Here is a 27460-nt window from a genome sequence, read left to right as displayed (position 1 = left end):
CTCTAGATGGTGCCAACTTGGACTTCCCAAGCGCTTAGTACAGTGCTCTGCACAATAAATACGATTGAATGAATGGATGGATGGATGAATGAATAAATGAATGAATGAAAGGAGGCCTGCATTCGGGCTGCCCACCGACCGTCTTTATGCAGTGCCAACTTGGACATGCCAAATGCTTAGTACAGTGCTCCGCACACAGGAAGCACTCAATAAATACGAATGAATGAATGAATGAATGAATGAATGAATGAAAGGAGGCCTGCATTCGGACTGCCCACCGACCGTCTCTATGCGGTGCCAACTTGGACTTGCCAAGTGCTTAGTACAGTAATCTGCACACAGGAAGCGCTCAATAAATACGATTGACTGATTGATTGATTGATTGAATGAATGAATAAATAAATATGTTTGAATGAATGAATGAATACGATTGAGTGAGTGAATGAATGAATGAATACGATGAATGAATGAATACGATTGAATGAATGAATATGTTTGAGTGAATGAATGAATGAATACGATTGAATGAATGAATATGATTGAATGAATGAATATGTTTGAGTACGGTGAATGAATGAATACGATTGAGAGAATGAATGAGTATGATGAATGAATGAATAAATACGATTGAATGAATGAATGAATGAATACGATGAATGAATGAATAAGTTCAAATGAACGAGTGAATGAATAAGATTGAGTGAATGAATGAATGAATACGATGAATGAATCAATACGATGAATGAATCAATACGTTTGTATGAATGAATGAATACGATTGAGTGAATGAATGAATGAATACGAGGAATGAATGAATACGTTTAAATGAATGAATACGATTGAGTGAATGAATACGTTTGAATGAATGAATGAATGAATGATTGAAAGGAGGCCTGCACTCGGGCTGCCCACCGGGAGGGGGCGCAGCGTGGTACGCATGCGCAGTGGGCTGAGGGGAAGCCAGGGAGAGGGAGGGGGCGGGGCCGGGGGGGGGGCTGAGGAGAAAGGGAGAGAAAGGAGAAAGGGGGAGGGGGAGCGAGGAGGGCCGAGGCGTCCGGCGGACAATAATCCCGGCCCGAGGGGGGATGGGGCGGACGCCGCCGGGCCCCTTTAAGGGGGCTGGCGGAGGAAGGGGAGGGGTGGAGGGGGACGACATCCTGCCCCTTTAATTCCGCTCCTTTTTTTCTCCTTCCTCCTGCTGGAGCCTCCGCGCGCTGGGCCTGGGACCGCCGGCGTCAGCCGCCCACGCGGAGCCCGGCACGCGCGCGCCGACGGCGCCGCCCTGCGCCTGCGCGCCGCCCCGACCCGACCCGTGCGTGGGGGGCCGCCGCCGCCCCCGTCCCCCCCGCCCCCCCGCCGCCGCCGGGGGCAGGATTCCAAATTCCGAGAGCACAATCACGGTCGTAGTAACAACAGTCATAATCACAATCATAACAATAAAACAAAGGGCAAGTCGCCGCCGACCCGGCCCAGGTGAGAGGAGGGAGGGGGAGGGGGAGGCGTGCGCGCGGGGCGGGGGCCGGCCGGGGGGACGGGCGCGGGGTGGGGACGGGGCTGGCGTGTAAAACGGGGAGGAGGACGAGGGCCCAATCTCCGGCCCCTCCCCGCTCCGCGGGCGAGCGGGGACCATAGAGGCGGGGCCGCCCCCTCCCCCTCCGGGGGCGTGTCGACATCCGGGCCACGCCTCCTGGGGGCGGAGCCCTCGGAGTGGTGGGCGGGGCCTCGGACATGGGGGCGTGCCTTAGAACGGTGGGCGGGGCCTCGGTCTGGGCGGGGCTTCTGATAGGGTGCTGTCTGGGGGCGTGCCTTCTGAGCCAATGCCTGAGACCTGAGGGGGCGTGGCCTGTGGTCTGGGGGCGTGGCTTCTGAGCCAATGCACGGGGCCTGTGGGGGCGTGGTCTGGGAGGGGCGTGGCTTCGGAGCGGGGGCGTGTTTTCTGAGCCAATGGCTGAGGCCCGAGGGGGCGAGGCCTCTGATATGGGGGCGTGGCTTCGGGTGGGGCGTGGCTTCCGAGCCGGTTCCCGTGGCCCGGGAGGGGCGTGGCCTCGGACCCGGGGCGTGGCTTCTGAGACAATGTTCTGGGGGCGTGGCCTGGGAGGGGCGTGGCTTCTGAACGTGGGCGTTTTTCTGAGCCAGTGGCTGGGGCCTGAGGGGCGTGGCTTCTGAGCCAATGCCCGGGTGCTGAGGGGGCGTGGCCTGGGAGGGGCGTGGCTTTGGACCGGGGGCGTGTTTTCTGAACCAATGCCTGAGACCCCCCTAGGGGCGTGGCCTCTGATCTGAGGGCGTGGCTTCTGCCCGTGGCCTGGGGGCGTGGCTTCGGAACTGGGGGGGGTGTTTTCTGAGCCAATGGCTGAGACCGAGGGGCGTGGCTTCTGAGCCAATGCCCGTGGCCTGGGAGGGGCGTGGCTTCGAAACGGGGGGGTTCTGAGCCAATGGCCGAGAAGCGAGGGGCGTGGCCTCGACAGGGGGCGTGGCATTCTGAACCAATGCCCGAGGCCTGGGGGCGTGGCCTGTGGAGGGGCGTGGCTTGGGAGAGGGGGCGTGTTTTCTGGGTCAATGGCTGGGACCCCGAGGGGGCGTGGCTTCTGAGCCAATGTCAGAGTCCTGTGGGGGCGTGGCGTGTGAGGGGCGTGGCTTCGGAGCGGGAGCGTGTTTTCTGGGCCAATGGCTGGTGTCTGGGGCGTGGCCTGGGGAGGGGCGTGGCTTGGGAGAGGGGGCGTGTTTTAGCCAATGGGTGGGCCCCGGGGGGGCGTGGCTTCAGAGCAGGGGGGTGTTTTCTGAGCCAACGGCTGAGACCCGAGGGGGCGTGGCCTGGGATCCGGGGGCGTGGCTTCTGAGCCAATGCCCGAGTCCTATGGGGCGTGGCCTGGGAGGGGCGTGGCTTCGGCGCGGGGCGTGTCTTGTGGGCCAATGGCCGAGGCCCGAGGGGGCGTGGCCTCTGAGCCAATGCCCGATGTCTGTTGGGGCGTGGCCGGGGAGGGGCGTGGCTTCCGAGCGGGGGCGTGTTTTCTGAGCCAATGGCTGATGCCCGAGGGGGCGTGGCCTCGGGTAGGGGGCGTGGTCCCGGTCCGGGATGCCCGAGTATTGTTCGCTGGGCACGATGCCCCATCATCATCAATCGCATTTATTGAGCGCTTACTGTGTGCAGAGCACTGTACTAAGCGCTTACCAGGCCTTGGGAGAGGAGCGGGAGGGTGCTGGGCAGGTGGGGGGCAAAGAGGGGAACCGGGAAACAAATGTCCTGACTAAACTCTCCTTTCCTCTTCTCCCACTCCCTTCTGCGCCGCCTTGACTCGCTCCTTTTATTCATCCCCCCCCATCCCCAGCCCCACCAATCAATCAATCAATCGTATTTATTGAGCGCTTACTGTGTGCAGAGCACTGTACTAAGCGCTTGGGAAGTCCAAGTTGGCAACATATAGAGACGGTCCCTACCCAACAGTGGGCTCACAGTCCACCACACTTACGTCCATCTCCCTGGCTTCTTTCTTTCTGTTAGTGTCCGTCTCCCCTCACCTCTAGACTGTGAGCTCGCTGTGGGCAGGGCATGTGTCTGTTAGATTGTTCCGCTGTCCTCTCCCAAGCGCTCAGCGCAGCGCCCCGCACACAGTGAACGCTCAGTAAATACGGCCGACCGACCGACACCAGGGGGAAGCCGGGCGGCCTAGCGATAAGAGCCCAATTTGGGAGTCAGGCGACCCGGGTTGGTGGCGCCGGGCAAGTCCCTCAACTTTTCTGGCCCGCCGTCTGATCCTCTGCAAAATGAGGAATAAGCGACCCGTCTGCCTCTCCCTCAGACTCTGAGCCCCCCGGGTGGGGACCGTGTCCGGACGGCCGCTCCCGTCCCCAGGTCGGCGCCTGACACCCCAACCCTCCTTGTCACCCCCTCCCGCGTCCACCCCTCCGACCCCCGACCCCCCAACCAGCGAGACGCCCCCACCTCCCCCCGGCCATGGGCTCCGGCGTGGAAGTCCTGCGCTTCCAGCTCCCGGGCCACGAGGCGGCCACGCTGCGGAACATGAACCAGCTGCGGGCGGAGGAGCGGTTCTGCGACGTGACCATCGTGGCGGACAGCCTGAAGTTCCGGGGCCACAAGGTGATCCTGGCGGCCTGCTCGCCCTTCCTGCGGGACCAGTTCCTGCTGAACCCCAGCTCGGAGCTGCAGGTGTCACTCATGCACAGCGCCCGCATCGTGGCCGACCTCCTGCTGTCCTGCTACACGGGGGCCCTGGAGTTCGCCGTCCGCGACATCGTCAACTACCTGACGGCCGCCTCCTATCTCCAGATGGAGCACGTGGTGGAGAAGTGCCGCAACGCCCTGAGCCAGTTCATCGAGCCCAAGATCGGGCTCAAGGAAGAGGGGGAGGGCCCCGCCGCGGCCATGGCCGCCGCCCCGGGCTGCGGTCGCCCCGGCGGCTCCGGGGTGGGCCGCCCCGGCGGGGTCGGCCTGGCCAAGTCCCTCCTCCTCCCCGCCCGGGTCCCCAAGGCCGCCCCGCGGGCCCCGCCCCCGCCCCCGCCGCTCCTCCGCCCGGTCAAGCTGGAGTTCCCCCTGGACGAGGACCTGGAGCTGAAGGCCGAGGAGGAGGACGAGGAGGAGGAGGAGGACGTGGCGGACATCTGCATCGTCAAGGTGGAGTCGGCCCTGGAGGCGGCCCACCGGCTCAAGCCCCCCGGGGGCGCGGGCGGCGGGGTGGGGGGCGGCGGCGTGGGCGGCGGCGGGGTGACCGGGGGGCTGCTGGAGGCCCTGGCGGGCGGGTTGCCCCCCGGGGAGCTGCCGCCGCCCCAGGGGGTGGTCAAGGCCTGCTACAGCCTGGCCGAGGACGGGGAAGGGGAAGGGCTGCTGCTGCTGCCCGGCGGGCTGGGGGCCCTGAGCGCGGCCGGGCTCGGCGAGCAGGTGGTGGCGGCCGCCGTGGTGGCCGGGGGCGGGGCCGGCGGGCGCGGCGTGGGCCCGCTGCCGGGGGGCTCCGGGGGGAACCCCCTGAAGAACCTCAAGTGCACCAAGTGCCCGGAGGTGTTCCAGGGGGTGGAGAAACTGGTGTTCCACATGCGCGCCCAGCACTTCGTCTTCATGTGCCCGCGCTGCGGCAAGCAGTTCAACCACAGCAGCAACCTGAACCGCCACATGAACGTCCACCGCGGGGTCAAGTCCCACTCGTGCGCCGTCTGCGGCAAGTGCTTCACGCAGAAGTCCACGCTGCACGACCACCTCAACCTGCACTCGGGCGCCCGCCCCTACCGCTGCTCCTACTGCGACGTGCGCTTCGCCCACAAGCCCGCCATCCGCCGCCACCTCAAGGAGCAGCACGGCAAGACCACGGCCGAGAACGTGCTGGACGCCAGCGTGGCCGAGATCAACGTGCTCATCCGCTAGCGGCCGGCCCGGCGGGGGCCCCCCCCCCGGCCCCCGGCGGCCCGGAGGCCCGCGGGGGGACCGGAGGAGGGGCGGCGCCGGGCGGGTGGCCCCCGGCCCTCCGACCCGGTGGGTCGTGGCGGGCGGGGGGTCTGGAGGGAGGCGGCCGGGGGGCCGAGAGAGCGGTCACTTCTGGCGAGGAGGGAGATGCTTCTGGAGGGGGCTTGAGGGCTGGGGGCTTTCCAGGCCCCCCGTGGGGACGGTTGGAGGGAGGGGACGGTCGCTATCCGGTGGGGGTAACAGAAGGGACGCCGAGGGGGGTGGGGGACCCAGAAAGACGGGCGGGGGGCGGGACACGGAAAGGGGCTAAGAGGAGGACGAGGAACTGGAGAGAGACGGGGCGGGGGGGGGGGGGCAGGCGGGAAGAGGACAGGGAGCGATCCCCAGTAGTGGAGGCCCAGATGGGACGGGATGGGGGTGGGGGTGGGGGGGGGGGATGTAGAGACTTATACAGTATTTTTTAAAGAAACCAAATGTATTTTTCAGGACTCACTTTCTCTCTGCGTGTGGTTTTGTTCTGGTTTTTTTCCACTAAATAAAAAAAAAAATTTGGAAAACCGATCCTTTTTTTCCCTCCATTCTCCGCCGTCTCAGTGCCTCATTACTCCCCGCTAGTGCCCATCGTCCTGCCCTTCCGATCTCTTGGGTTTCGCCCACCCCCCAGGAATCGTGCAACTAGCGGTATCTGCCCCATCATTCGGTGTACTAAGCGCTTGGTACGGTGCTCTGCACACGGTGAGCGCTCAATAAATACGGCTAAATGAATGAATGGTATGTATGGAGCGTTTACGGCGTGCGGGGCCGGGGACTAAACCCTTGGGAGGGGACAGCGCGGTGAAGTTAGGAAGCACGATCCGTGCCCTCGGGGAGCTGACGGTCCAGAAGGGGAGATAGACATTAAAATAGATTAGGGACAGGGGAAATTGGAGAGAGTGAGAATATTTACATAGGTATGAGTGGGGCTGGGGTGAGAATCGAATGTGCTCAATTGATGGAGTTCTTACTGTCAGTCGATTGTATTGAGCGAGTGCTTACTGTGTAGAGCGCTGTACTAAACGCTTGGGAGAGAAGAATAGAACAGACGCATTCCCTGCCCACAGCGAGCTCACTGTCTAGAGGGGACTGGACAGAGCGCTTGGGAGAGTCCAGTACAGCAGCGTTGGTAGACCAGACCCCTGCCCACATGGAGCTTCCCGGCTAGCAGGAGGGCAGACGTTAAAGCCTGGCTTCCTCGGCTCCTCAGGCTCAATCAATCAATCAATCAATCGTATTTATTGAGCGCTTACTGTGGGCAGAGCACTGGACTAAGCACTTGGGAAGTACAAGTTGGCAACATACAGAGACGGTCCCTACCCAACAGTGGGCTCACAGTCTAGAAGGGGGAGAAAGAGCAAAACAAAACATATTAACAAAATAAAACAAATAGAATAGATATGTACAAGTAAAATAAATAGAGTAATAAATATGTACAAACATATATACACATATACAGGTGCTGTGCGGAAGGGAAGGGCTCCCCACTGGGTTTCTCTTTCTGACACGTTTAGGGGTTCCCGAACCCCCTTTCCTGTCACAGTGGTGTCATCTGAGAAGCAGTGTGGCTCAGCGGAAAGAGCACGGTCTTTGGAGTCAGAGGTCATAGGTTCGAATCCCACCTCCATCACCTGTCTGCTGTGGGACCTCAGGCAAGTCACTTAACTTCTCGGAGCCTCAGTTCCCTCATCTGTAAAATGGGGATGATGACTGTGAGCCCCACGCGGGACAACCTGATCACCTTGTGTCCCCCCCCGGCGCTTAGAACAGTGTTTTGCACATAGTAAGCGCTTAGCAAATGCCATTATCATTATTATTATTATCCGAGAGGTTGGGGAAGGGACACGTCCTCCCCGCGTGGATGGCCGCCTTTTAGACTCTTCTACAGTGGCGGCCCCCTTGACGGCAGCCTGGCTTGGACTGTGAGCCCGTTGCTGAGCAGGGATTGGCTCTATTGCTGAATTGTATTTTCCAAGCGCTTAGTACAGTGCTCCCCGCACGGTAAGCGCTCAATAAATACGATTGAATGAATGAAAAACTACAGTTCCCGGCAGCCTTTGGGGGAGGCCTACGACGTGGTGGACGGACTACAATTCCCAGCAGCCTTTGGGAGAAGCTTACTGCGTGGGGAGACTACAACTCCCAGCAGCCTTTGGGAGAAGCTTACCGTGTGGGGGAGACTACAACTCCCAGCAGCCTTTGGGGGAAAAGCCAGCTGTCGGGGGGGGGACGGACTACATCTCCCAGGAGGCTTTGCTCGCCCTGAGGCGAAGCAGTGTCCTAGTAAAAAGAGGCAGATCCTGTTCCTTTGTGGTATTTTTTTTCTTTTAACGGTACTTGGTCAGCGCTTACTACAGTCCCAAGCTGTCTACTAAGCGCTGGGGTAGATACAAGTTAATCAGGTCGGGCACAGTCCCTGTGCCCCAAGGGGATCACAGTTTAATGGAGCAGAGGTTAATCCCCATTTACAGATCAATCAATCAATCAATCAATCGTATTTATTGAGTGCTTACTGTGTGCAGAGCACTGTACTAAGCGCTTGGGAAGTACAAGTTGGCAACATCTAGAGACAGTCCCTACCCAACAGTGGGCTCACAGTCTAGAAGGGGGAGACAGAGAACAAAACTTAACATATTAACAAAATAAAATAAATAGAATAGATATGTACAAGTAAAATAAATAGAGTAATAAATATGTACAAACATATATACATATATACAGGTGCTGTGGGGAAGGGAAGGAGGTAAGATGGGGGGTAAGAGGTAATCAGGTTGGGCACAGTCCCCGTCCCCCAAGGGGCTCACAGTTTAATGGAGTAGAAGTTAGCCCCCATTTACAGATGAGATGACTGAGGCAGGGAGAAGTGAAGTGACTTCCCCAAGGTCTCACAGCGGGCAAGTGACGGATCCTAAATGCTTACTGTGAGCCAAGTACTGTCCTAAGCACCGGGGCAGATATGGGGTGATGGGGTTGGACGGGCTCCTTCCAGTCCAGGCCCTGGGGTTTCATGAGAAGCAGCGTGGCTCAGTGGAAAGAGTCCGGGCTTTGGAGTCAGAGGTCATGGGTTCAAATTCCGCCTCCCCCAATTGTCAGCTGTGTGACTTTGGGCAGGTCACTTCTCTGGGCCTCAGTTCCCTCATCTGTCAAATGGGGATTGAGACTGTGAGCCCCCCGTGGGACAACCCGATCACCTTGTAACCTCCCCAGTGCTTAGAACAGTGCTTTGCACATAGTAAGGGCTTAATAAATGCCATTATTATTATTATTATTATGTGTTCTTTGGAGGGACCCCAAAGACCCTTGGAGAGAGAGAGAGAGAGAGAGATACAAACCAGACAGAGAGAGAAAGAAAGACTTTAGACAAGTCACTTCACTTCTCTGGGCCTCAGTTTCCTCAACTGGAAAAAATGGGGATCTCTGTTCTCCCTCCTACTTAGACTGTGAGCCTCAGGTGGGACAGTGACTGTGTCCCGTCTAATTAACTCATACCTACCCCAGTGCTTAGCCCGCTGTTGGGTAGGGACCGTCTCTATATGTCGCCAACTTGTACTTCCCAAGCGCTTAGTACAGTGCTCTGCACACAGTAGGCATTCAATAAATACTATTGAATGAATGAACAGTACTTGTCACATAGCAAGCATTTAACAAATACCATGGGGGAAAAAAAGACAGACCCGAGCCCAAGGTCAAGGGAATACAACTCTTGTAATAATAATAATAATAATTGGCATTTGTTAAGCACTTACTATGTGCAAAGCACTGTTCTAAGTGCTGGGGAGGATATAGGGTGATCAGGTTGTCCCACGTGGGGCTCACAGTCTTAATCCCCATTGTACAGATGAGGTCACTGAGGCTCAGAGAATTAATCAATCAATTGTATTTATTGAGCGCTTACTGTGTACAGAGCACTGTACTAAGCGCTTGGGAAGTACAAGTTGGCAACAGAGAAGTTAAGTGACTTGCCCAAGATCACACAGCAGACATTACTCTCCCAAGTGCTTAGTACTGTGCTTTGCACGCAGCAAGTGCTCAATAAATAGCACTGAGGAGGAGGAGGAGGAGACAAGGAAAGGTGAGAGGCCAAGGAAGAGAAAGGCCTGGGAGGGAGACGGGGAAGCCAGAGCGGTACAAAGATGCGCAGGAAGATGGAGGCACCGAGGCCGGCCATGAGACAGAGAAAGGGGTGCGATGGAGGTGGGCCGTTCTCACTTTCTGGAGCCCAGGAGTCCTTCACAGGCCCTCCCAGTTCTCCACCATCTGGCTCTGGCCCAAGGAAGCTAGAGAAGCAGTGCGGCCCAGTGGAAAGAGCCCGGGCCTGGAGTCAGAGGACCTGGGTTCTAATCCCAGCTCTACCAAGGGTCTGCGGTATGACCTGGGGCAAATCACTTCTCTCCTCCGTGCCTCAGTTATCTCATCTGTAAGATGGGGATTAAGACTGTGAGCCCCGTATGGGACACGGACTCTGTCCAACCTGATTAGCTTATATCTACCCTAGTGCTTAGTATAGAGAAAGGAAAGTGAAAGAGAGAAGGAAAAAGAAAAAGAGAACGAAAGAGCAAAAATGAAAAATAGATGGAAAGGGAAGGAGGAAAAAGAAAAAAGGAAAAAGAAAAGGAGATGGAAAAAGAGAAAAGGATAAAGAAAAGAGAAGGAAAAGAAAATGAGAAGGAACGAGTAAAAATGAAAAATAGATGGAAAAGGAGATGGAAAAAGAAAATGAAGGGAAAAGAAAAAGGAGATGGAAAAAGAGAAAAGGAAAAAGAAAAGAGAAGGAAAAAGAAAAAGAGAAGGAAAAAGAAAATGAGAAGGAACGAGTAAAAATGAAAAATAGATGGAAAAGGAGATGGAAAAAGAAAATGAAGGGAAAAGAAAAAGGAGATGGAAAAAGAAAAAGAGAAGGAAAAAGGAAAAACAAAGGGAGATGGATAAAGAAAAAAGGAAAACGAAAAAGAGAAGGAAAGAGTAAAAACGAAAAATAGATGGAAAATGAAAGGAAAAAGGAAAAGAGGAGGAGATGAAAAAGAAAAAGGGAAAAGAAAAACAAAAGGAGATGGAAAAAGGAAAAACAGAAGGGAAAAGGAAAAAGAAAAAGAGAAGGAAAGAGTAAAAACGAAAAATAGATGGGAAAGGAAAGAGGAAAAAGGAAAAGGAGATGGAAAAAGAAAAAGAAAAGGGGATGGAAAAGGAAAAACAAAAGGAGATGGAAAAAGAAAAAAGAAGGAAAAAGGAAAAACAGAAGGGAAAAGGAAAACGAAAAAGAAGGAAAGAGTAAAAACGAAAAATAGATGGAAAAGGAAAGAGGAAAAAGGAAAAGAAAAGAAGATGGAAAAAGGAAAAACAAAAGATGGAAAAAGGAAAAACAGAAGGGAAAAGGAAAAAGAGAAGGAAAGAGTAAAAACGAAAAACAGATGAAAAAGGAAAAGAAAAGGAGATGGAAAAAGGAAAAACAAAAGATGGAAAAAGGAAAAACAGAAGGGAAAAGGAAAAAGGGAAGGAAAGAGTAAAAACGAAAAATAGATGGAAAAGGAAAGAGGAAAAAGGAAACGGAGATGGAAAAAGAAGATGAAGGGAAAAGAAAAAGAAAAGGAGACGGAAAAAGAAAAAAGAAGGAAAAACAAAGAAAAGGAGAGAAGAGAAAAGAAAAAGAAGGAAAGAGGAAAAATAGCGACGGAAAAGCAAAAAGGAAGGTAAAAGGAAAAGAGAGAGCGTGACAAAGGAAAAAGACGGGAGGAAAAAGAGGAAGCAGAAAAAGGGAAGAGAAGGGAGAAAGAATAAAAGAAGAGGAAAGGGGGGGAAAAGGAAAAAGAGGAAAAATAGGAGGGGGCGAGAAAAAGAACGAAGAAGCGGCCTTAGGAGACTGGGCGGGCGCTCTCGCGGCGGGGTGTGTCTATAATAATAATAATAATAATAATAATAATGGCATTTATTAAGCGCTTCCTATGTGCACAGCACTGTTCTAAGCGCTGGGGAGGTCACAAGCTGATGAGGTTGTCCCACGTGGGGCTCACAGTCCTCATCCCCATTTTCCAGCTGAGGTCACTGAGGCTCAGAGAAGTGAAGTGACTTGCCCAACGTCACACAGCAGACATGTGGTGGAGCAGGAGATTCGAACCCATGACCCCCGACTTCCAAGCCCGGGCTCTTTCCACTGAGCCACAGTGCTTCGCGTGGCTCATCATCATCATCATCATCAATCGTATTTATTGAGCGCTTACCGTGTGCAGAGCACTGGACTAAGCGCTTGGGAAGTCCAAATTGGCAACATATAGAGACGGTCCCTACCCAACAGCGGGCTCACAGTCTAAAAGACTGTATGTATATATGTATGTAACATATGTATATATGTTTGTACATATTTTTTCCTCTATTAATTTGACTTGTACCTATCTATTCTATTGATTTTATTTTGTTAATGCGTTTGGTTTTGTTGTCCGTCTCCCCCTTCTAGACCGTGAGCCCGCTGTTGGGTGGGGACCGTCTCTCTATGTCGCCAACTTGGACTTCCCGAGCGCTTAGTCCAGCGCTCTGCACACGGTAAGCGCTCAATAAAGACGATTGATTGATTGATTCGCGGCTTCTAGGTGGGGGTGGGGGTTGTCCGCGGCCCCTTTAAGACTCCCTCCGCCCCGGCCCGGTCCTGTCCGGTGGGGCCCCGCCCCCTTCCCGGGGCCCCGCCCCTCGGACCCACGTGACGCAGGCCCCGGTGCCAGCGGACATGGCGGCGGTGGCGGCGGCGGACACGGCGGCGGCGGGCGAGGTGCGCGCGGGCCCGGGGGAGGCGCGCGCCCTCTGCCCCCCGTGCGCGTGCGCGCGATGTTCCGGGGGGGGCGGCCCCGGGGACAAAGGTGGGGGGGGAGCCCGGTCCCGCCGGTCCCGGGCCTCACCCCCCCCTTCTGCCCGCACAGGGTCCCCCCCCGGCAGACCCGCCGCCGCAGGATGACGACGCCCCCGGAGCCCCGGAGAAAGAGGAGGGGGCCCCGGGGCCCAACCGGCCCCCCCCCGCCCCCCGCCTTTCCCCCCCGGGACCCCAATGCCGCCGCCGCCGCCGCCGAAGGGCCCCCCCCCCGAGCCGGGGCCGCCCCCGTCCCCCGCCTCGGTGACGGTGACCGTCGGGGAGGAGGCCGCAAACACCCCGCTCCTCGGGGAGGAGGCCGAGAGCCCCCCGGGCGACGGGGGCATCGCCACCCTCCGGGGCCTGATGGGTAATCAATCAATCAATCAATATCAATCAATCAATATCCCAGACTGAGCCCCTTCCTTCCTCTCCCCCTCATCATCCCCCCCATCTTGCCTCCTTCCCTTCCCCACAGCACCTGGGTATATGTATATACCGGGGCCTGATGGGTAATCAATCAATCAATCAATATCAATATCCCAGGCTGAGCCCCTTCCTTCCTCTCCCCCTCATCCCCCTCTCCATCCCCCCCCCATCTTAACTCCTTCCCTTCCCCACAGCACCTGGATATATGTATATACTGGGGCCTGATGGGCAATCAATCAATCAATCAATATCAATCAATATCAATAACCCAGACTGAGCCCCTTCCTTCCTCTCCCCTCACCCCCCTCTCCATCCCCCCCCGCCTTACCTCCTTCCCTTCCCCACAGCACCTGTATATATGTATATATGTTTGTACATATTTGTTACTCTATTTTACTTGTACATATCTATTCTATTTACTTTATTTTGTTAGTATGTTTGGTTTTGTTCTCCGTCTCCCCCTTTTAGACTGTGAGCCCGCTGTTGGGTAGGGACTGTCTCTCTATGTTGCCAACTTGGACTTCCCAAGCGCTTAGTCCAGTGCTCTGCACCCAGTAAGCACTCAATAAATACGATTGATGATGATGATGATGATGATCAATCAATCGTATTTAGTGAGCGCTTACTGGGTGCAGAGCACTGTACTAAGCGCTTGGGATGTACAAGCTGGCAACACATAGAGACAGTACCTACCCAACAGTGGGCTCACAGTCTGGAAGGGGGAGACGGAGAACAAAACCAAACATGCTAACAAAATAAAATAAATAGAGTAGATATGTACAAGTAAAACAGAGTAATAAATACGTACAAACATATATACAGATGCTGAGGGGAAGGGAAGGAGGTAAGACGGGGGGGAGAGGAAGGAGGGGGCTCAGTCTGGGAAGGCCTCCTAACCTTGTAACCTCCCTAGCGCTTAGAACAGCGCTTTGCGCATACCCTACTCCGTCCCCAACTTCCCTCCCCAGGCCACGCCACCAAGTCGTTCCCCTCGTCCCCCAGCAAAGGGGCACCGTGCGGAAGCCGGGCCAAAATGTCCGTGACGGGGGCCGGGAAATCCCCTCCCTCGGTCCAGTCCCTGGCCATGAGGCTCCTGAGCGGGCCCGAGGTCCCCCCGGCCGGCCCGGACGGGAAGCCCAAGGTCCACCGGGCCCGGAAGACCATGGCCAAGCCCGGGAGCGGGCAGGTGAGAGGGGTGCTGGGGAGGGCCCGGGGAAGGTGCCGCGTGGCTACCGGATGGGGCGGGGGGCAGAACAGCCAAGGTTCGCAGCCCAGCTCCATCACTTGTCTGCTGTGTGACCTTACGCGAGTCACTTCACTCCCCGGGCCCGTCTCCTTATCCATTAAATGGGGCTTAAACCCGTGAGCCTCATGTGGGACGTGGACTTCGTCTGACCCGATTGGATCGTTATCCACCCTCGCGGCCCAGCTCCATCACTTGTCTGCTGTGTGACCTTAACGCGAGTCACTACACTCCCCGGGCCCATCTCCTCATCCGTTAAACGGGGCTTAAACCCGTGAGCCCCATGTGGGACACGGACTGCATCTGACCCGACTGGATCGTTATCCACCCTCGCGGCCCAGCCCCGTCGCTTGTCTGATGTGTGACCTTACGCGAGTCACTTCACTCCCCAGGCCCGTCTCCTCATCCGTTAAACGGGGCTTAAACCCATGAGCCCCATGTGGGGCACGGGCTGCGTCTGACCCGATTGGATCGTTATCCACCCTCACGGCCCAGCTCCTTCACTTGTCTGCTGTGTGACCTTACGCGAGTAACTTCACTCCCCGGGCCCATCTCCTCATCCGTTAAACGGGGCTTAAACCCGTGAGCCCCATGTGGGGCACAGACTGCGGCTGACCCGACTGGATCATTATCCACCCGCTCGGCTCAGCCCCGTCACTTGTCTGCTCTGTGACCTTACGCGAGTCACTTCGCTCCCCGGGCCTGTCTCCTCATCCATTAAACAGGGCTTAAACCCGTGAGCCCCATGTGGGACACGGCCCCTGTGTGACCCGATTGGATCGTTATCCATCCTCTTGGCCCGGCCCCGTCACTTGTCTGCTCTGTGACCTTATGCGAGTCACTTGGCTCTCCAGTCCCATCCCCTCATCCGTTAAACGGGGCCTAAACCCGTGAGCCCCATGTGGGGCACGGACTGCGTCTGACCCGATTGGATCGTTATCCACCCCAGCGCTTAGCACAGTGCCTGGAGCGTAGTAAGCGCTTAACGGATATTGTTACAAAAGAGGAAGGGGTGCTGGGGGGGCGAGGGAGCGTCTTGGGGGTGGGGGGCTCCAGGGCTCACACTTTCCACCTCCCGATGGGTAGCCCCCGGTTCCAGAGAAGCGGCCCCCCGAGGTCCAGCATTTCCGTGTGAGCGACGATCTCCGTTCAGTGGGGGACATGGGCCCAGGTGAGTCTCCCCCCATTCCTCCCACATCTGAGCTCCCTCGGGGCCCTTACGGGACGCCCAGCTCTGGGGAGGGGTGAGGCCAGTTGGCTCTGGGGTCTGGAGCGGGGTCTCACTTTCCCCTCCCTCCTCCCAGACATCGCTAAGCGGAGAAAACTGGACCTGATGGATGAAGGATCTCACAATAGAGAACTGGACAGGGGTGGACATCTCAGGGGAGAGGTATGGGGCCCGGGGGGAGGCGGGGGTCAGCCCCTCAGGTCCCAGGAGGGGAGTGGGGACTGCGGAGATGGGGAGGAGCTGCGGCCTGGTGCTGGGGGGGCGGCCGGATGCCTGGATCCCATCTCCCCTCCCCGGTCTTTCCTCTCTTCCTCTCTCCCTTTATCTGCCTCTCCGTCTCTCTCTTCCCCATTCTCCTCCTCTCCCAGTCAGAGGATCTGGGTCCAGCCCAGGGCCCGGGGGCGTCCAGCCTGGACAAGGGGGGCCGGGGGACCCTGGAGGACTGGGAGACGGACGTGGGCGAGGGCTTCAGCCTGTACTACGACTCTTACTCCGTCGACGAGCGGGTCGACTCTGACAGCAAGGTGAGGGGTGGCCCCGCTGCCCCCGACCCCCCCGCCGGCCAGTTCCTTGGCGCCTAACTCAGTTCCACGGCCTCTCCTCCCTTACCGTGCAGATGTCTCGTCTGCTTCCGCTTGCTTGCCTTGGCCTCCCTCTGCTCCCTCTGCCTGTCTCGGCCTCCCTCTGCCTCCGCTTGCCCGCCTTGGCCTCCCTCTATCTCTGCTTGCCCTCCTTGGCCTCTCTCTGTCTCCACTTGCTTGCCTTGGCCTCCCTCTGCTCCCTCTGCGTGTCTCAGCCTCCCTCTGTCTACACTTGCCTGCCTTGGCCTTCCTCTGTCTCCGCTTGCCCACCTCGGCCTCCCTCTGTCTCTGCTTGCCCGCCTTGGCCTCCCTCTGTCTCCGCTTGCCTGCCTTGGCCTCCCTCTTCTCCCTCTGCCTGTCTCGGCCTCGCTCTGTCTCCGCTTGCCCGCCTTGGCCTCCCTTTGTCTCCGCTTGCTTGCCTCGGCCTCCTTCTTGCCTCCATTTGCCCGCCTCGGCCTCCCTCCGTCTCCATCTGCCTGCCGTGGCCCGCCCCGGCTCGTCTCGGCCTGCCTTGGTCTCCCGGTGGCTCCGTCTGCCCGCTTCTGGCCGCCTTTGCCTGCGTCTCGGTCTCCCCGTGGCCGGCCGCCCGCCCCCCTTCCTCACGGCCGGCCGCCCCTCCGTCTCCTCCAGTCTGAGGCCGAGGCCCTGGCGGAGCAGCTGAGTGAGGAGGAAGAGGAGGAGGAGGAAGAGGAAGAAGAGGAGGAGGAGGAGGAAGAGGAGGAAGACGAAGAGTCGGGGAATCAGTCTGACAGGGTGAGGGCCGGGGAGCTGGTTGGGCCGAGGGGGTGGGAGATGGGGTTAGGGGCGGGGTTCCCATCTCAGGTGGCTCCGCTCCCTCCTAGAGCGGCTCCAGCGTCCGGCGCAAGGCCAAGAAGAAGTGGCGGAAAGACAGTCCCTGGGTGAAGCCCACCAGGAAGCGGCGCAAACGGGAGGCCCGGCCCAAGGAGCCGCGAGGTGCCGTCCACCCGTCCACCCTTGGGGTTCGCCCTGGGGGTGGGGGGGTCCACCCTGGAGTCCCTCCTCAAGTCCACCCTCGGGATCCTCCGCCGGAATCTCCCCTTGGGCTTTCAGGTCCCTGGCGCCCCCACCCTCCAGCCCCCTCCTCCTCTCTCCATGCCTCAGGCGTGAATGGGGTGGGACCTTCCACCGCCCCCACTGAGTACATGGAGGTGCCGCTGGGGTCCCTGGAGCTGCCCAGGGAGGGGAACCTCTCCCCCAGCCATGCAGGTAACCAGGGTGGGGTCGGGGGCGGGAGGACCCGGAGGGTGTCAGCTGGGGAGAGAAGACACTGGGCCAACCAGTGGCATTTATTGAGCACTTCCTGCGTGCAGAGCACTGCAGTAAGCAGTTGGGATGGTACAACACTGTAGTAGACACAGTGTCGGCCCACGAGGGACACACATGCAGAGCACCGGACTGAGCGCTTGGGAGAGTCCGATCGTCGCCCTCCGGAAGCTGGCAGTCCGGGGGGTGGGGGGTGCAGGGGTACCGGGGGAGGACCCCCGTGGACCAGCCCCCCTCCGCCCCCGTCCCCAGGGGTCTCCAATGACACGTCGTCCCTGGAGACCGAGCGCGGCTTCGAGGAGCTGCCCCTCTGCAGCTGCCGCATGGAGGCTCCCAAGATCGATCGCATCAGCGAGCGGGCGGGACACAAGTGCATGGCCACGGAGAGCGTGGATGGGGAGGTGAGGGGGTGGGCGGGCCGGGGGGCGCGGCCCACCTGGGTCGATTGGGGCGGGGGGTAACGGGGTAGGGCCTGGGCGGGAAGTAGACAGGGCACACGTATGTGTGTGTGTATGTTGGAGAGAGATCAGTGAGTGATTTGGGGAGGTGATCACGCGTGTGACCGCTGAATTAGTGAGGAGGTGGAGCACCGAGGGGGTAGGGCCTGAGGAAGGGGAGTTAGGAGTGGGATCTTAACTTTCTTTCTAATCCCCCTCCCGGGTGGTCTCCCGTCTCCCCCCCCCCCCCCCCCCCCCCCCCGACCCCCGCAGCTGCTGGGCTGCAGCGCGGGGATCCTGAAGCGGGAGACGATGAGGCCTTCGAGCCGGGTGGCGCTGATGGTTTTGTGCGAGACTCACCGGGCGCGGATGGTCAAGCACTACTGCTGTCCGGGCTGCGGATACTTCTGCTCGGCGGTGAGCGGGGGCCCCGGGGGCTGGGCGCTGGGCTCCGGGGTGACCGCGCCCCCCGCCCGCCTCCCCCACGGCGGGGCGCTGAGCGGCCCCCTCCGTGCCCGCCGCCCGCAGGGTACGTTCCTGGAGTGCCACCCCGACTTCCGGGTGACCCACCGCTTCCACAAGGCCTGCGTTTCCCAGCTGAACGGGATGGTGTTCTGCCCCCACTGCGGGGAGGACGCCTCCGAGGCCCAGGAGGTCACCATCGCCCGGGAGAATGTGGCCGTCCCGCCCCCCGGGACCCCCGCCCCGCCACCCCCTGCCCAGGATGCCCCCGGCCGGGCCGACACCTCCCAACCCAGGTACCGCCGGGGCCCCCTCACCTCCTTTCTCTCCTGCCCTGCCAATCCCGTCTCCGTTCCCTGCCGTCAGCAGGTGTGCCTTATTCTCTGGTGGTCCGGAGAAGCAGCGTGGCTCAGGGGAAAGAGCCCGGGCTTTGGAGTCGGAGGCCGTGGGTTCAAATCCCGGCTCGGCCACTTGTCAGCTGGGTGACTCTGGGCCGGTCACTTCACTTCTCCGGGCCTCGGTTCCCTCATCTGGAAAATGGGGATTAAGACCGCGAGCTCCCTGTGGGGCAACCTGATCACCTGGTAACCTCCCCAGCGCTTAGAACATAGTAAGCGCTTAATAAATGCTATCGTTATTATTATTCTCCATCGTCATCAGTGGCATCTACTGGGCCCTTACTGTGTCCGTAGCGCCGTACTGAGTGCTCGGGAGGGGACGGCACAACAGAGCTGGTGGACGCGTTCCCGACCCACAGCCCGCTTAGAGCCTAGAGGGGCGGGACGGCGTTGGTGCCCACCCGTCTGTCTCCCCCACTGGAACGGAAGCCCCTCGAAGGCAAGGCCCGGGTTGTTTCCCCCCACCGTGCTCTCCTGGGTGCCCAGCACGGTGCCACCCACCCCGGAGGTGTCCCGGGGAGGTGGGCCGACGTCCCCCGCCCCTCAGCTCAACGCTCCGCCCCTGTCTCCCGGTCCGTCCGTCCGGACCCGCCAGCGCCCGGATGCGTGGGCACGGGGAGCCGCGGCGGCCGCCCTGCGAGCCTCTGGCCGACACCATCGACAGCTCCGGGCCGTCCCTGGCCCTACCCAACGGCGGCTGCCTCTCCGCGGTGGGGCTGGAGGCCGGGCCCGGCCGGGAGGCGCTGGAGAAGGCTCTGGTGGTCCAGGAGTCGGAGAGGTGAGGGGAGGCCGCGGTGGGGGGAGAGGGGACAGGGAGGGGCGGGGAGACTGGAGACGCGGAGCCATCCCCCTGTACCGCGCCGTCCCCACCGGGCAGGAGGAAGAAGCTGCGTTTTCACCCCCGGCAGCTGTACCTATCGGTGAAGCAGGGGGAACTGCAGAAAGTGGTCCTCATGCTCCGTGAGTCTCTCCCAGGACCCACGTCTCTCATCCCTCTGAGTCCTAGCATCTCTTGGCTGCGTCTCTGCCCCTCCCAGGGGCGTAGTGTCCCTTGGCGGTGTCTCCCGGCCTTGACTCCGTCCCTCCCTGAGGCACGGCGTCTCTCGGCCTGGGTCCCTGTCCCTCCGCGAGATAGGGTGGCTCCCGGCCACGTCTCCGTCCCTCCCCGAGGCCTGCTGTCTCTTGGCCGTGACTCTCCCTCTCCGAGCCCCGTGGTCTCCCGGTCGGGCCCCTGAAGGCCGTGAGCGATCATCCTTCATCCATCCATCCATCCATCCATCCATCATCATCCATCCATCCATCATCATCAAATACGATTGATGATCCTGTCCCGCCCCCTCAGTGGACAACCTGGACCCCAACTTCCAGAGCGACCAGCAGAGCAAGCGAACCCCGCTGCACGCGGCCGCGCAGAAGGGCTCGCTGGAGATCTGCCACGTCCTGCTGCAGGTCAGGGGGCCCGGCCACCCGTTCCCCCGCTTGCCATCTCCTGGCTTCCCCCGTGGCCTCCGTCCAACCTCCCTCTCCCCCGCCCCGCAGGCCGGGGCCAACATCAACGCGGTGGACAAGCTACAGCGGACGCCGCTCATGGAGGCCGTGGTCAACAACCACGTGGAGGCCGCCCGCTACATGGTGCAGCGCGGGGGCTGCGTCTTCAGCAAGGTGGGCCCAGGCCGGGGCCGGGGCGGGTGCAGGTGGAGAGCGGGCGGCCGGCGGGGCGGTTCAGCCGGGAGGGCAAGCAGCGCGAGGGCCGGAAGACGGGAAAGAGCGTAGATGTCCGCGAGGAGCTGACGGTCGAGACCCTAAAATCCAAAACGGGTGGAGGGGATGGGAGAGGCTGAAGACGTGGACACAAGGGTGGTGGGGGTCACTGGGCCCCGTGAATCTGACGGCTCAGCGCCTCCGAGCCCCAGCGACCCCTCGGTTCGGAATTGGGGCCATGGTGACCCAGGCCCCCCCGCCCGGGGGCTGCAGGAAGCCGGTCCAGTCTGGTCCGGCAGCCGGGCGGGACCCCCCCGCCCCGGGTCACGTCGCGAGCTAAAGCCAACAGGCGAGGAGGAAAAGGGGAGCCCGGGAGAGAGGTGGCAGTGGTGGATGGTGACCCTGAAGTCGTCATCGATGGCAGTCACCGAGCGCTCAGTATACGCGGAGCGCTGACCTAAGCACTTTTGGGAGGGGACGGTTTAAGAGAGTTGGCCGACACGTCCCCTGCCCACAAGGACTCAGGGCTGGCCTCCTTGGCCACTTTGGGGGGCCAGAGGGCCAGTGTGGGCGTACCACCCCTCCCAACAGGGAGCATCCCGGGGCCCGGGAATCAGGGAACCTGGTCACCTGGCAGGCGACCGAGGGCAAGCCACTCTGGGCCTCAGTTCCCTCTTCGGTGAAGTGGGAGTGAAATATCCATTCTCTCTCCCCCTGGACCGTAAGCCCTGACGGGGGCAGGGACCGTGTCCAGTCTGGTGTCCGCTGGGCACCTGGTGGACGCATAACAACCCCGTTGATCTCCTCGCCGTTGCCCGCGTCTCCCGTCCAGGAGGAAGACGGCTCCACCTGCCTCCATCACGCGGCCAAGAGCGGGAACCTGGAGATGGTCAGCCTGCTGCTGGGGACCGGGCAGGTCGATGTCAACGCTCAGGTCAGCCCCGCCCCCCCGAGAGGCACCCCACTCCCAACGCCCGTCCCCGTCGCGACCCCTGACCTCCGCCCGATCCCAGCCCCCGACCTCGTCCGTAACCTCACCTCAGTCCCAACCCGGGACCCCGACGTCCCCGTCCCTCCACCTCATCCTGCTCCCGATCCCTGACCCCATCCCGGGCTGCGTCCGTCCCCCCCCATTTCCGGGGGTGCGTCGATGCGCCCGTCTCCCCCTCGCCCTGTGGCCGCTGGCTGCCGCCCTGGTCTCGGAGGGAGGGGCGTGACCTCTGACCTCAGGTCTCCCCCAGGACAACGGGGGCTGGACCCCCATCATCTGGGCAGCGGAGCACAAGCACATCGAGGTGATCCGCCTGCTGCTGACGCGGGGGGCGGACGTCACGTTGACCGACAATGTGAGCGCGCCAGCGGGGAGACCGCCCGGGTCAGGGGGACGGGGAGGAGGAAGGGGGTGGTCCTGTCCCGGTCCTGCTGACCGACAGTGCGAGAGCTCGAGGGGGACCATCAGAGTTGGCGGGGGTGCCCGACCAACCAACCGAGAGTTTAGGGGGGATGAAGAGACGCGGGGGAGACCGGGGAGAGGATTGGGTCGGGGGGAGCCGGGGTCCGGCCCCCCTTCAGACCCCCGCCGCTGCCGCCGCCCCCCCCCTGCAGGAGGAGAACATCTGCCTGCACTGGGCCTCGTTCACAGGCAGCGCCGCCATCGCCGAGGTGCTGCTCAACGCCCGCTGCGACCTGCACGCCGTCAACTACCACGGCGACACGCCCCTGCACATCGCCGCCCGCGAGAGCTACCACGACTGCGTGCTGTGAGGCCCGCCCCCGCCCTGCCCCGGGGGGACACAGACACACACATACACACAGCGACCCGCCCCCGCACGTCGCCACCCGCCAGAGCTACCACAACTGCGTGTTGTGAGCACCGCCTCCGACACACACGGGGACACCCTGCTGCCTATCGTCACCCACAAGTGCTACCGTGACTGTGTTGTGAGGCCCCCGACCCACCCACTCAGCACTGGGCGGGCGACCCGGCCCCGACACGTGTGTCCGTCCCCCCCCCCCCCCCCCCCCCCGGCCAGGCTGTTCCTGTCCCGCGGGGCGGACCCGGAGCTGCGGAACAAGGAGGGGGACACGGCCTGGGACCTGACAGCCGAGCGCTCCGACGTCTGGTTCGCCCTGCAGCTCAGCCGCAAGCTGCGCCTCGGGGTGGGGAACCGCTGTCTGCGCACCGAGAGGATCGTCTGCAGGTGGGCGCCCCGGGGGCGGCACCGTGAGCACTCGGGGGATGCCGGGGAGGAGGGTGGCCGAGCGGGGGGCGGTGGGAACCCGGCTTGGGTCCGGGGGGCCGGCGGCGGCTGTTGAGGGGCTGGGGCGGGGGTGAGCCGAGCAACGCCCGGGGGTCTGTTCCCCGCGGGCACCGAGCACCACCCCCACTCCTGGCCCCGCCGCAGGGACGTGGCGCGGGGCTACGAGAACGTGCCCATCCCGTGCGTGAACGGCGTGGACGGGGAGCCATGTCCCGAGGACTACAAGTACGTCTCCGAGAACTGCGAGACCTCCACCATGAACATCGACCGCAACATCACCCACCTGCAGGCGAGCCCGGCGTCCCATTTCGGACGGGTCCCCGAGACCTTTTTCCTCCCTTCTGTGCTCGTTCCTCACCTTCCCTGCCCCTGGACTCCATCCCTGCCCCCGGATTCCTGTCTAGGGGGTTGGGAGTATTCCGGGGGGTGGGATGGGCGGGCAGGTCCCAGGGTGACCCCAGTGTCCCTGTCCCACCCCCATCCCCACCTCAGCACTGCACCTGTGGGGACGATTGCTCCAGTTCCAACTGCCTGTGTGGCCAGCTGAGCATCCGCTGCTGGTACGACAAGGTGAGCCCACCCCCCGTCCTGGGCCCGGGGCCCGTCCCGAGCAGGAGGAAGGGTCCCCCCCAGGGTGGCGGGGGGACAGAGATGATGATGATGGGTCAGAGAGCGGAGCATCCTGGAGTGGGGGGCAGGATCCGAGGGGAGACTGGCCACAGGTGACATACAGATATGTCGCCGGCCTCTCCTGTTTCCTCCCCCTACTTTCCTAATATCCCTAGAGTGAACAGGCAGCCCTGGGGGGAGGCGGGGAGGGACTCTGTCAGGGCAAGGGTGGGGGGCGGAGGCTGACCCCTGACCCGCGGCCCCCACCCGGCTGCAGGACGGCCGGCTGCTGCAGGAATTCAACAAGATCGAGCCGCCGCTCATCTTCGAGTGCAACCAGGCCTGCGCCTGCTGGCGCAACTGCAAGAACCGCGTGGTGCAGAGCGGGATCAAGTGAGGACCCCGGGCCCCCCCCCCGGCTCTGCTCCCTCCCCTCCACCCCTCGTCACAGCCTGATGCCCCTCTGACGCCCGGTCCGTCCCTCCTCTCCCCCCGCAGGGTGCGGCTGCAGCTCTACCGCACGGCCAAGATGGGCTGGGGGGTCCGCGCCCTGCAGACCATCCCCCAGGGCACCTTCATCTGCGAGTGAGTCGCCCTGCCCCCTCTATGGGGAGGGGTCTCTGACCTCTGAGGGGTCGCGGGAGGCCGGGGCGGGAGGGCTTGGGACTCTGAGGTGGGTACTTGGGGGGGCCGGGCCTCTCACCTGAGAGGAGAGTGTCTAGGGTCTCTGAGCTGGGTGGTCCTGGAGATGGAGATGGGGGCCTCTAGAGTCTCCAGTCTGAGTGGTCGTGGGGTTGGGGGCAGGGGCTGGGGGGGGTCTCTGCACTCAGGGGAGGGGGATACCTGGGGCTGGGGGCCGGGGTGATGGTGGGACTCGGGGTCAGGGGCCTGAGAGGAGGGGCCGGGCCAGGCTCCAGGACTGAGCCGCCAACCACGCCGGACAGGTACGTCGGGGAGTTGATCTCGGACGCGGAGGCCGATGTGAGGGAAGACGACTCCTACCTGTTCGACCTGGACAACAAGGTACCCGCTGGACCTGGAGCCGGGGGAGGAGGGTATTTGAGGAAGGGTCCCCTCTCCCCCTTTTCCTCCTGCTCCCCTTTCCTGAGGCGTTGAAACTCTTGGCTCGGCCCCTGGGCGGGCGGGCGGGCTATGCAATGTCTGATCGACCAACCCGTCGGTGGCGTTTACCATCATCGCTATTATTTACGGAGCGCTTCCTGTGTGCGGAGCACCGTACTGAGCGCCTGGGAGAGTCCGGTACAGCAGTGTCGGGGGGCGTCTTCCCATCCCACAAGTCCCACGCGCCGGGCGGGAGGTTTAGGGGCCGAGCCGGGGGTCGAGGGTAGCCGTCCGGAGTGTCGGCCTCACCCGCACAGGACGGCGAGGTGTACTGTATCGACGCCCGTTACTATGGCAACATCAGCCGCTTCATCAACCACCTGTGCGACCCCAACATCATCCCCGTCCGTGTCTTCATGCTGCACCAGGACCTGCGCTTCCCGCGCATCGCCTTCTTCAGCTCCCGGGACATCCGCGCCGGCGAGGAGCTCGGGTCAGTCGGGGCCTCGGGAGGGATGGAGGCAGAGGGGGAGCTGGGCCGGGGCCCAGGAGGGAGGAAGGGAAGGGGCTGAGGGGGAACTGGGGTAGAGCGCGGGAAGGAGGGATGGAGCGGGGAGGGGGCGGGTGGCTCAGGAGGCAGGGCCCTGGCGCCGGAGAGGGGACTGGCCCGGGGCTGGGGGATGCGGCTGAGAGGGAGGATCGGCTCGGGTCGGGGCCTGGCGTTTGAGCGGGAGGGAAGCCCGGCCTGGGGCGGCCAGATTGATCCCCCCCACCACCACCTGTCCTTCTGCCCATCCGTCCGCCCGGCCATCCGCACTCCCCCGCAGCTTCGACTACGGCGACCGCTTCTGGGACATCAAGAGCAAGTACTTCACGTGCCAGTGCGGCTCGGAGAAGTGCAAGCACTCGGCCGAAGCCATCGCCCTGGAGCAGAGCCGGCTCGGCCGCCTGGACCCCCACCCGGAGCTGCTGGCCGACCTCGGCCCCCTGCCCCCCTGCCCGCCCTGACCGCGGCCCGGCGACTCCCTCCTGCGCCCGGGGTGGGGGCAGCGAGGGGAGAAGCCCAGCTCAGCCCTCACGCATTCCCTGGCGGGAGCCGGTTGGATCCCCTCGACGGCTTTTAGCATCGCTCCGCGGACCAGCTGCTCGTGGGGGCGGGGACCCCTCCTCTCCCCTCCCTTCCCAGATTTCAGAAGTTTCACTCCACCGTAGCGTGGCACCATCCTCACCTTCCAGACCTCTCCCACTTCCGTGCTCGGCCCCCCCAGCCGGATAATCTAGATCGGGCTGGGTTCCCGGCGGACACGGACACTGGGATCGGAGGGGAGGAGAGAGGCCGACACCCCCAACCTCCCACCCACCCCCCACCGCCCCTACAAGCCGGGTCTGACGGGACTTTTTCTCTTCTTTTTAATTATTTCAATAAAACATTTTGGTTTGGTAAATGCACGGTGTCGAGCTGGAGGGCGGCGGGGGGAAGCCGCGGGCCGGGACACGTCGGGACAGAGACCCTGGTGGGACCGGCCTAGGGGAAGCGGGGCCCGGAAGGGGGCTGGACACCGGTTGGGGAGGGGAGGAGGAGGAGGACAACACCACTGGATTCCCCATTAAAACATAACCGGGATCCTGGCTCCGGATCAATCAATCAATCCATCGTATTGAGCGCTTACTGTGTGCAGAGCACTGTACTAAGCGCTTGGGAAGCACAAGTTGGCAACATATAGAGACGGTCCCTACCCAACAGTGGGCTCACGGTCTAGAGGATGCCTGCTGAGTGAACTTGGAAAAGTCCCCTCGCCCCTCTGGGCCTCAGTTCCCTCATCTGTACGCAGAGAAGCAGCGTAGCTCAGTGGAAAGAGCCCGGGCTTCGGAGTCAGAGGTCATGGGTTCGAATCCCGGCTCCACCACGTGTCTGCTGTGTGACCTTGGGCAAGTCACTTAACTTCTCTGAGCCTCACTTACCTCATCTGTAAAATGGGGATTTAGACTGTGAGCCCCACGTGGGACAACCTGATCACTTTGTATCCCCCCAGTGCTTTGCACATAGTAAGCGCTTAACAAATGCCAACATTATTATTATCTGTAGAATGGGGATTCAATGCCAATTCCCCCTCCCCCTTTGGCTGAGCACCAGGTGGGAGGGGGACTGTGTCCCACCTGATGGACTTCCCAAGCGCTTAGTACAGTGCTCTGCACACAGTAAGCACTCAATAAATATGATTAAATGAATTATAGACATATACACATCAAAATTCAGCAATAGAGATAATCCCTGCCCACCACGGGCTTTCAATCTAGAAGGGGTGGGGGGGGAGACGGACCTCGAAACAAGCGTTAATGTAAATAAATTTTTATATTTACAGTGATGCCACTGATGTCTATTCACTTGTTTCGATGTCCGTCTCCCCCCCCCCCCCTTCTAGACTGAAAGCCCGTGGTGGGCAGGGATTATCTCTATTGCTGAATTGCACGTTCCAAGCGCTTAGTACGGTGCCCGGCACACAGTAAGCGTTCAATCGGTACGACTGAATAATAATGATGGCATTTATTAAGCGCTTACTATGTGCAAAGCACTGTTCTAAGCTCGGGGGGAGATACAAGGTGATCAGATTGTCCCACAGGGGGCTCACAGTCTTCATCCCCATTTTACAGATGAGGGAACTGAGGCCCAGAGAAGTGAAGTGACTTGCCCCAAGTTACCCAGCTGGCAAGTGGCGGAGCCGGGATTTGAACCCATGACCTCTGACTCCAAAGCCCGTGCTTTTTCCACTGAGCCACGCTGCTTCTCTGGCATTTATCAAGCGCTTACTATGTGCGAAGCACTGTTCTAAGCGCTGGGGGAGATACGAGGTGATCAGATTGTCCCACGGGGGGGCTCACAGTCTTCATCCCCCTCTAGACTGTGAGCCCACTGTTGGGTAGGGACTGTCTCTATATGTTGCCAGCTTGTACTTCCCAAGTGCTTAGTACAGTGCTCTGCACATAGTAAGCGCTCAATAAATACGATTGATGATGATGATGATGACTGTCTCTATATGTTGCCACCCAAGCGCTTAATACAGTGCTCTGAACACAGTAAGCGCTCAATAAATACGATCGATTGATTGATTGATCCCCATTTTCCAGATGAGGGAACTGAGGCCCAGAGAAGCGAAGCGACTTGCCCCAAGTCACCCAGCTGGCAAGCGGCGGAGCCGGGATTTGAACCCATGACCTTTGACTCCAAAGCCCGGGCTGTTTCCACTGAGCCACGCTGCTTTGCGATGAATGAGAAGCAGACTGGATGAATAATGATAATTATAACCCAGGAGTGGGGTTGTCAAGGGCAGGAACCTGGGATTGGGATGGGGGGGCGGGGGCGGTGGGGATGGGGACCCTGAGGGGGTGGCAAGCATCCCTGGGGGGGGTGGGATTGCTGTAACCATGGTGACCGGGGAGGGCCCCAGGTGAGCGGGAGGGGTGGGGCCTGTTGCCAAGGTGGGGCTGTGAT

The 27460-nt window shown here is 60.6% G+C and overlaps 2 protein-coding genes across 2 annotated transcripts; both read left to right on the top strand.

Annotated features, from left to right (window-relative positions):
* Positions 1-1374: 1374 nt before the first annotated feature.
* Positions 1375-5383, top strand: ZBTB12 (zinc finger and BTB domain containing 12). Its single transcript, XM_038768708.1, has 2 exons — positions 1375-1473; positions 3927-5383. The coding sequence occupies exon 2, from the start codon at positions 3953-3955 to the stop codon at positions 5369-5371; it is 1419 nt and encodes a 472-aa protein (XP_038624636.1). The 5' UTR covers positions 1375-1473; positions 3927-3952; the 3' UTR covers positions 5372-5383.
* A 7090-nt stretch (positions 5384-12473) lies between these two features.
* Positions 12474-25062, top strand: EHMT2 (euchromatic histone lysine methyltransferase 2). The gene is made up of 26 exons (XM_038768209.1): positions 12474-12645; positions 13673-13890; positions 15034-15118; positions 15252-15337; positions 15544-15699; positions 16387-16509; positions 16599-16710; positions 16879-16983; positions 17293-17441; positions 17751-17894; positions 18006-18235; positions 18933-19115; positions 19215-19297; positions 19680-19786; positions 19877-19999; positions 20871-20972; positions 21280-21384; positions 21644-21798; positions 22072-22239; positions 22444-22588; positions 22792-22869; positions 23186-23301; positions 23407-23493; positions 23853-23931; positions 24288-24463; positions 24798-25062. The coding sequence occupies exons 1-26, from the start codon at positions 12474-12476 to the stop codon at positions 24976-24978; spliced, it is 3468 nt and encodes a 1155-aa protein (XP_038624137.1). The 3' UTR covers positions 24979-25062.
* Positions 25063-27460: the final 2398 nt, after the last annotated feature.

The sequence above is a fragment of the Tachyglossus aculeatus genome, chromosome Y4 (assembly GCF_015852505.1).
Source record: "Tachyglossus aculeatus isolate mTacAcu1 chromosome Y4, mTacAcu1.pri, whole genome shotgun sequence".
In the NCBI taxonomy this organism is placed as follows: domain Eukaryota; kingdom Metazoa; phylum Chordata; class Mammalia; order Monotremata; family Tachyglossidae; genus Tachyglossus; species Tachyglossus aculeatus.
This window is presented reverse-complemented; position numbering and strand designations above follow the sequence as displayed.

Excerpts from the sequence above, each read along its gene's own strand:
- ZBTB12 (XM_038768708.1), top strand. The coding sequence starts at position 3,953 with ATGGGCTCCGGCGTGGAAGTCCTGCGCTTCCAGCTCCCGGGCCACGAG.
- EHMT2 (XM_038768209.1), top strand. The coding sequence starts at position 12,474 with ATGCCGCCGCCGCCGCCGCCGAAGGGCCCCCCCCCCGAGCCGGGGCCG. Across the intron at positions 18,236-18,932 it reads GCCGACACCTCCCAACCCAG|CGCCCGGATGCGTGGGCACG; the intron begins GTACCGCCGGGG and ends CGGACCCGCCAG. Across the intron at positions 19,787-19,876 it reads TCTGCCACGTCCTGCTGCAG|GCCGGGGCCAACATCAACGC; the intron begins GTCAGGGGGCCC and ends CCCGCCCCGCAG.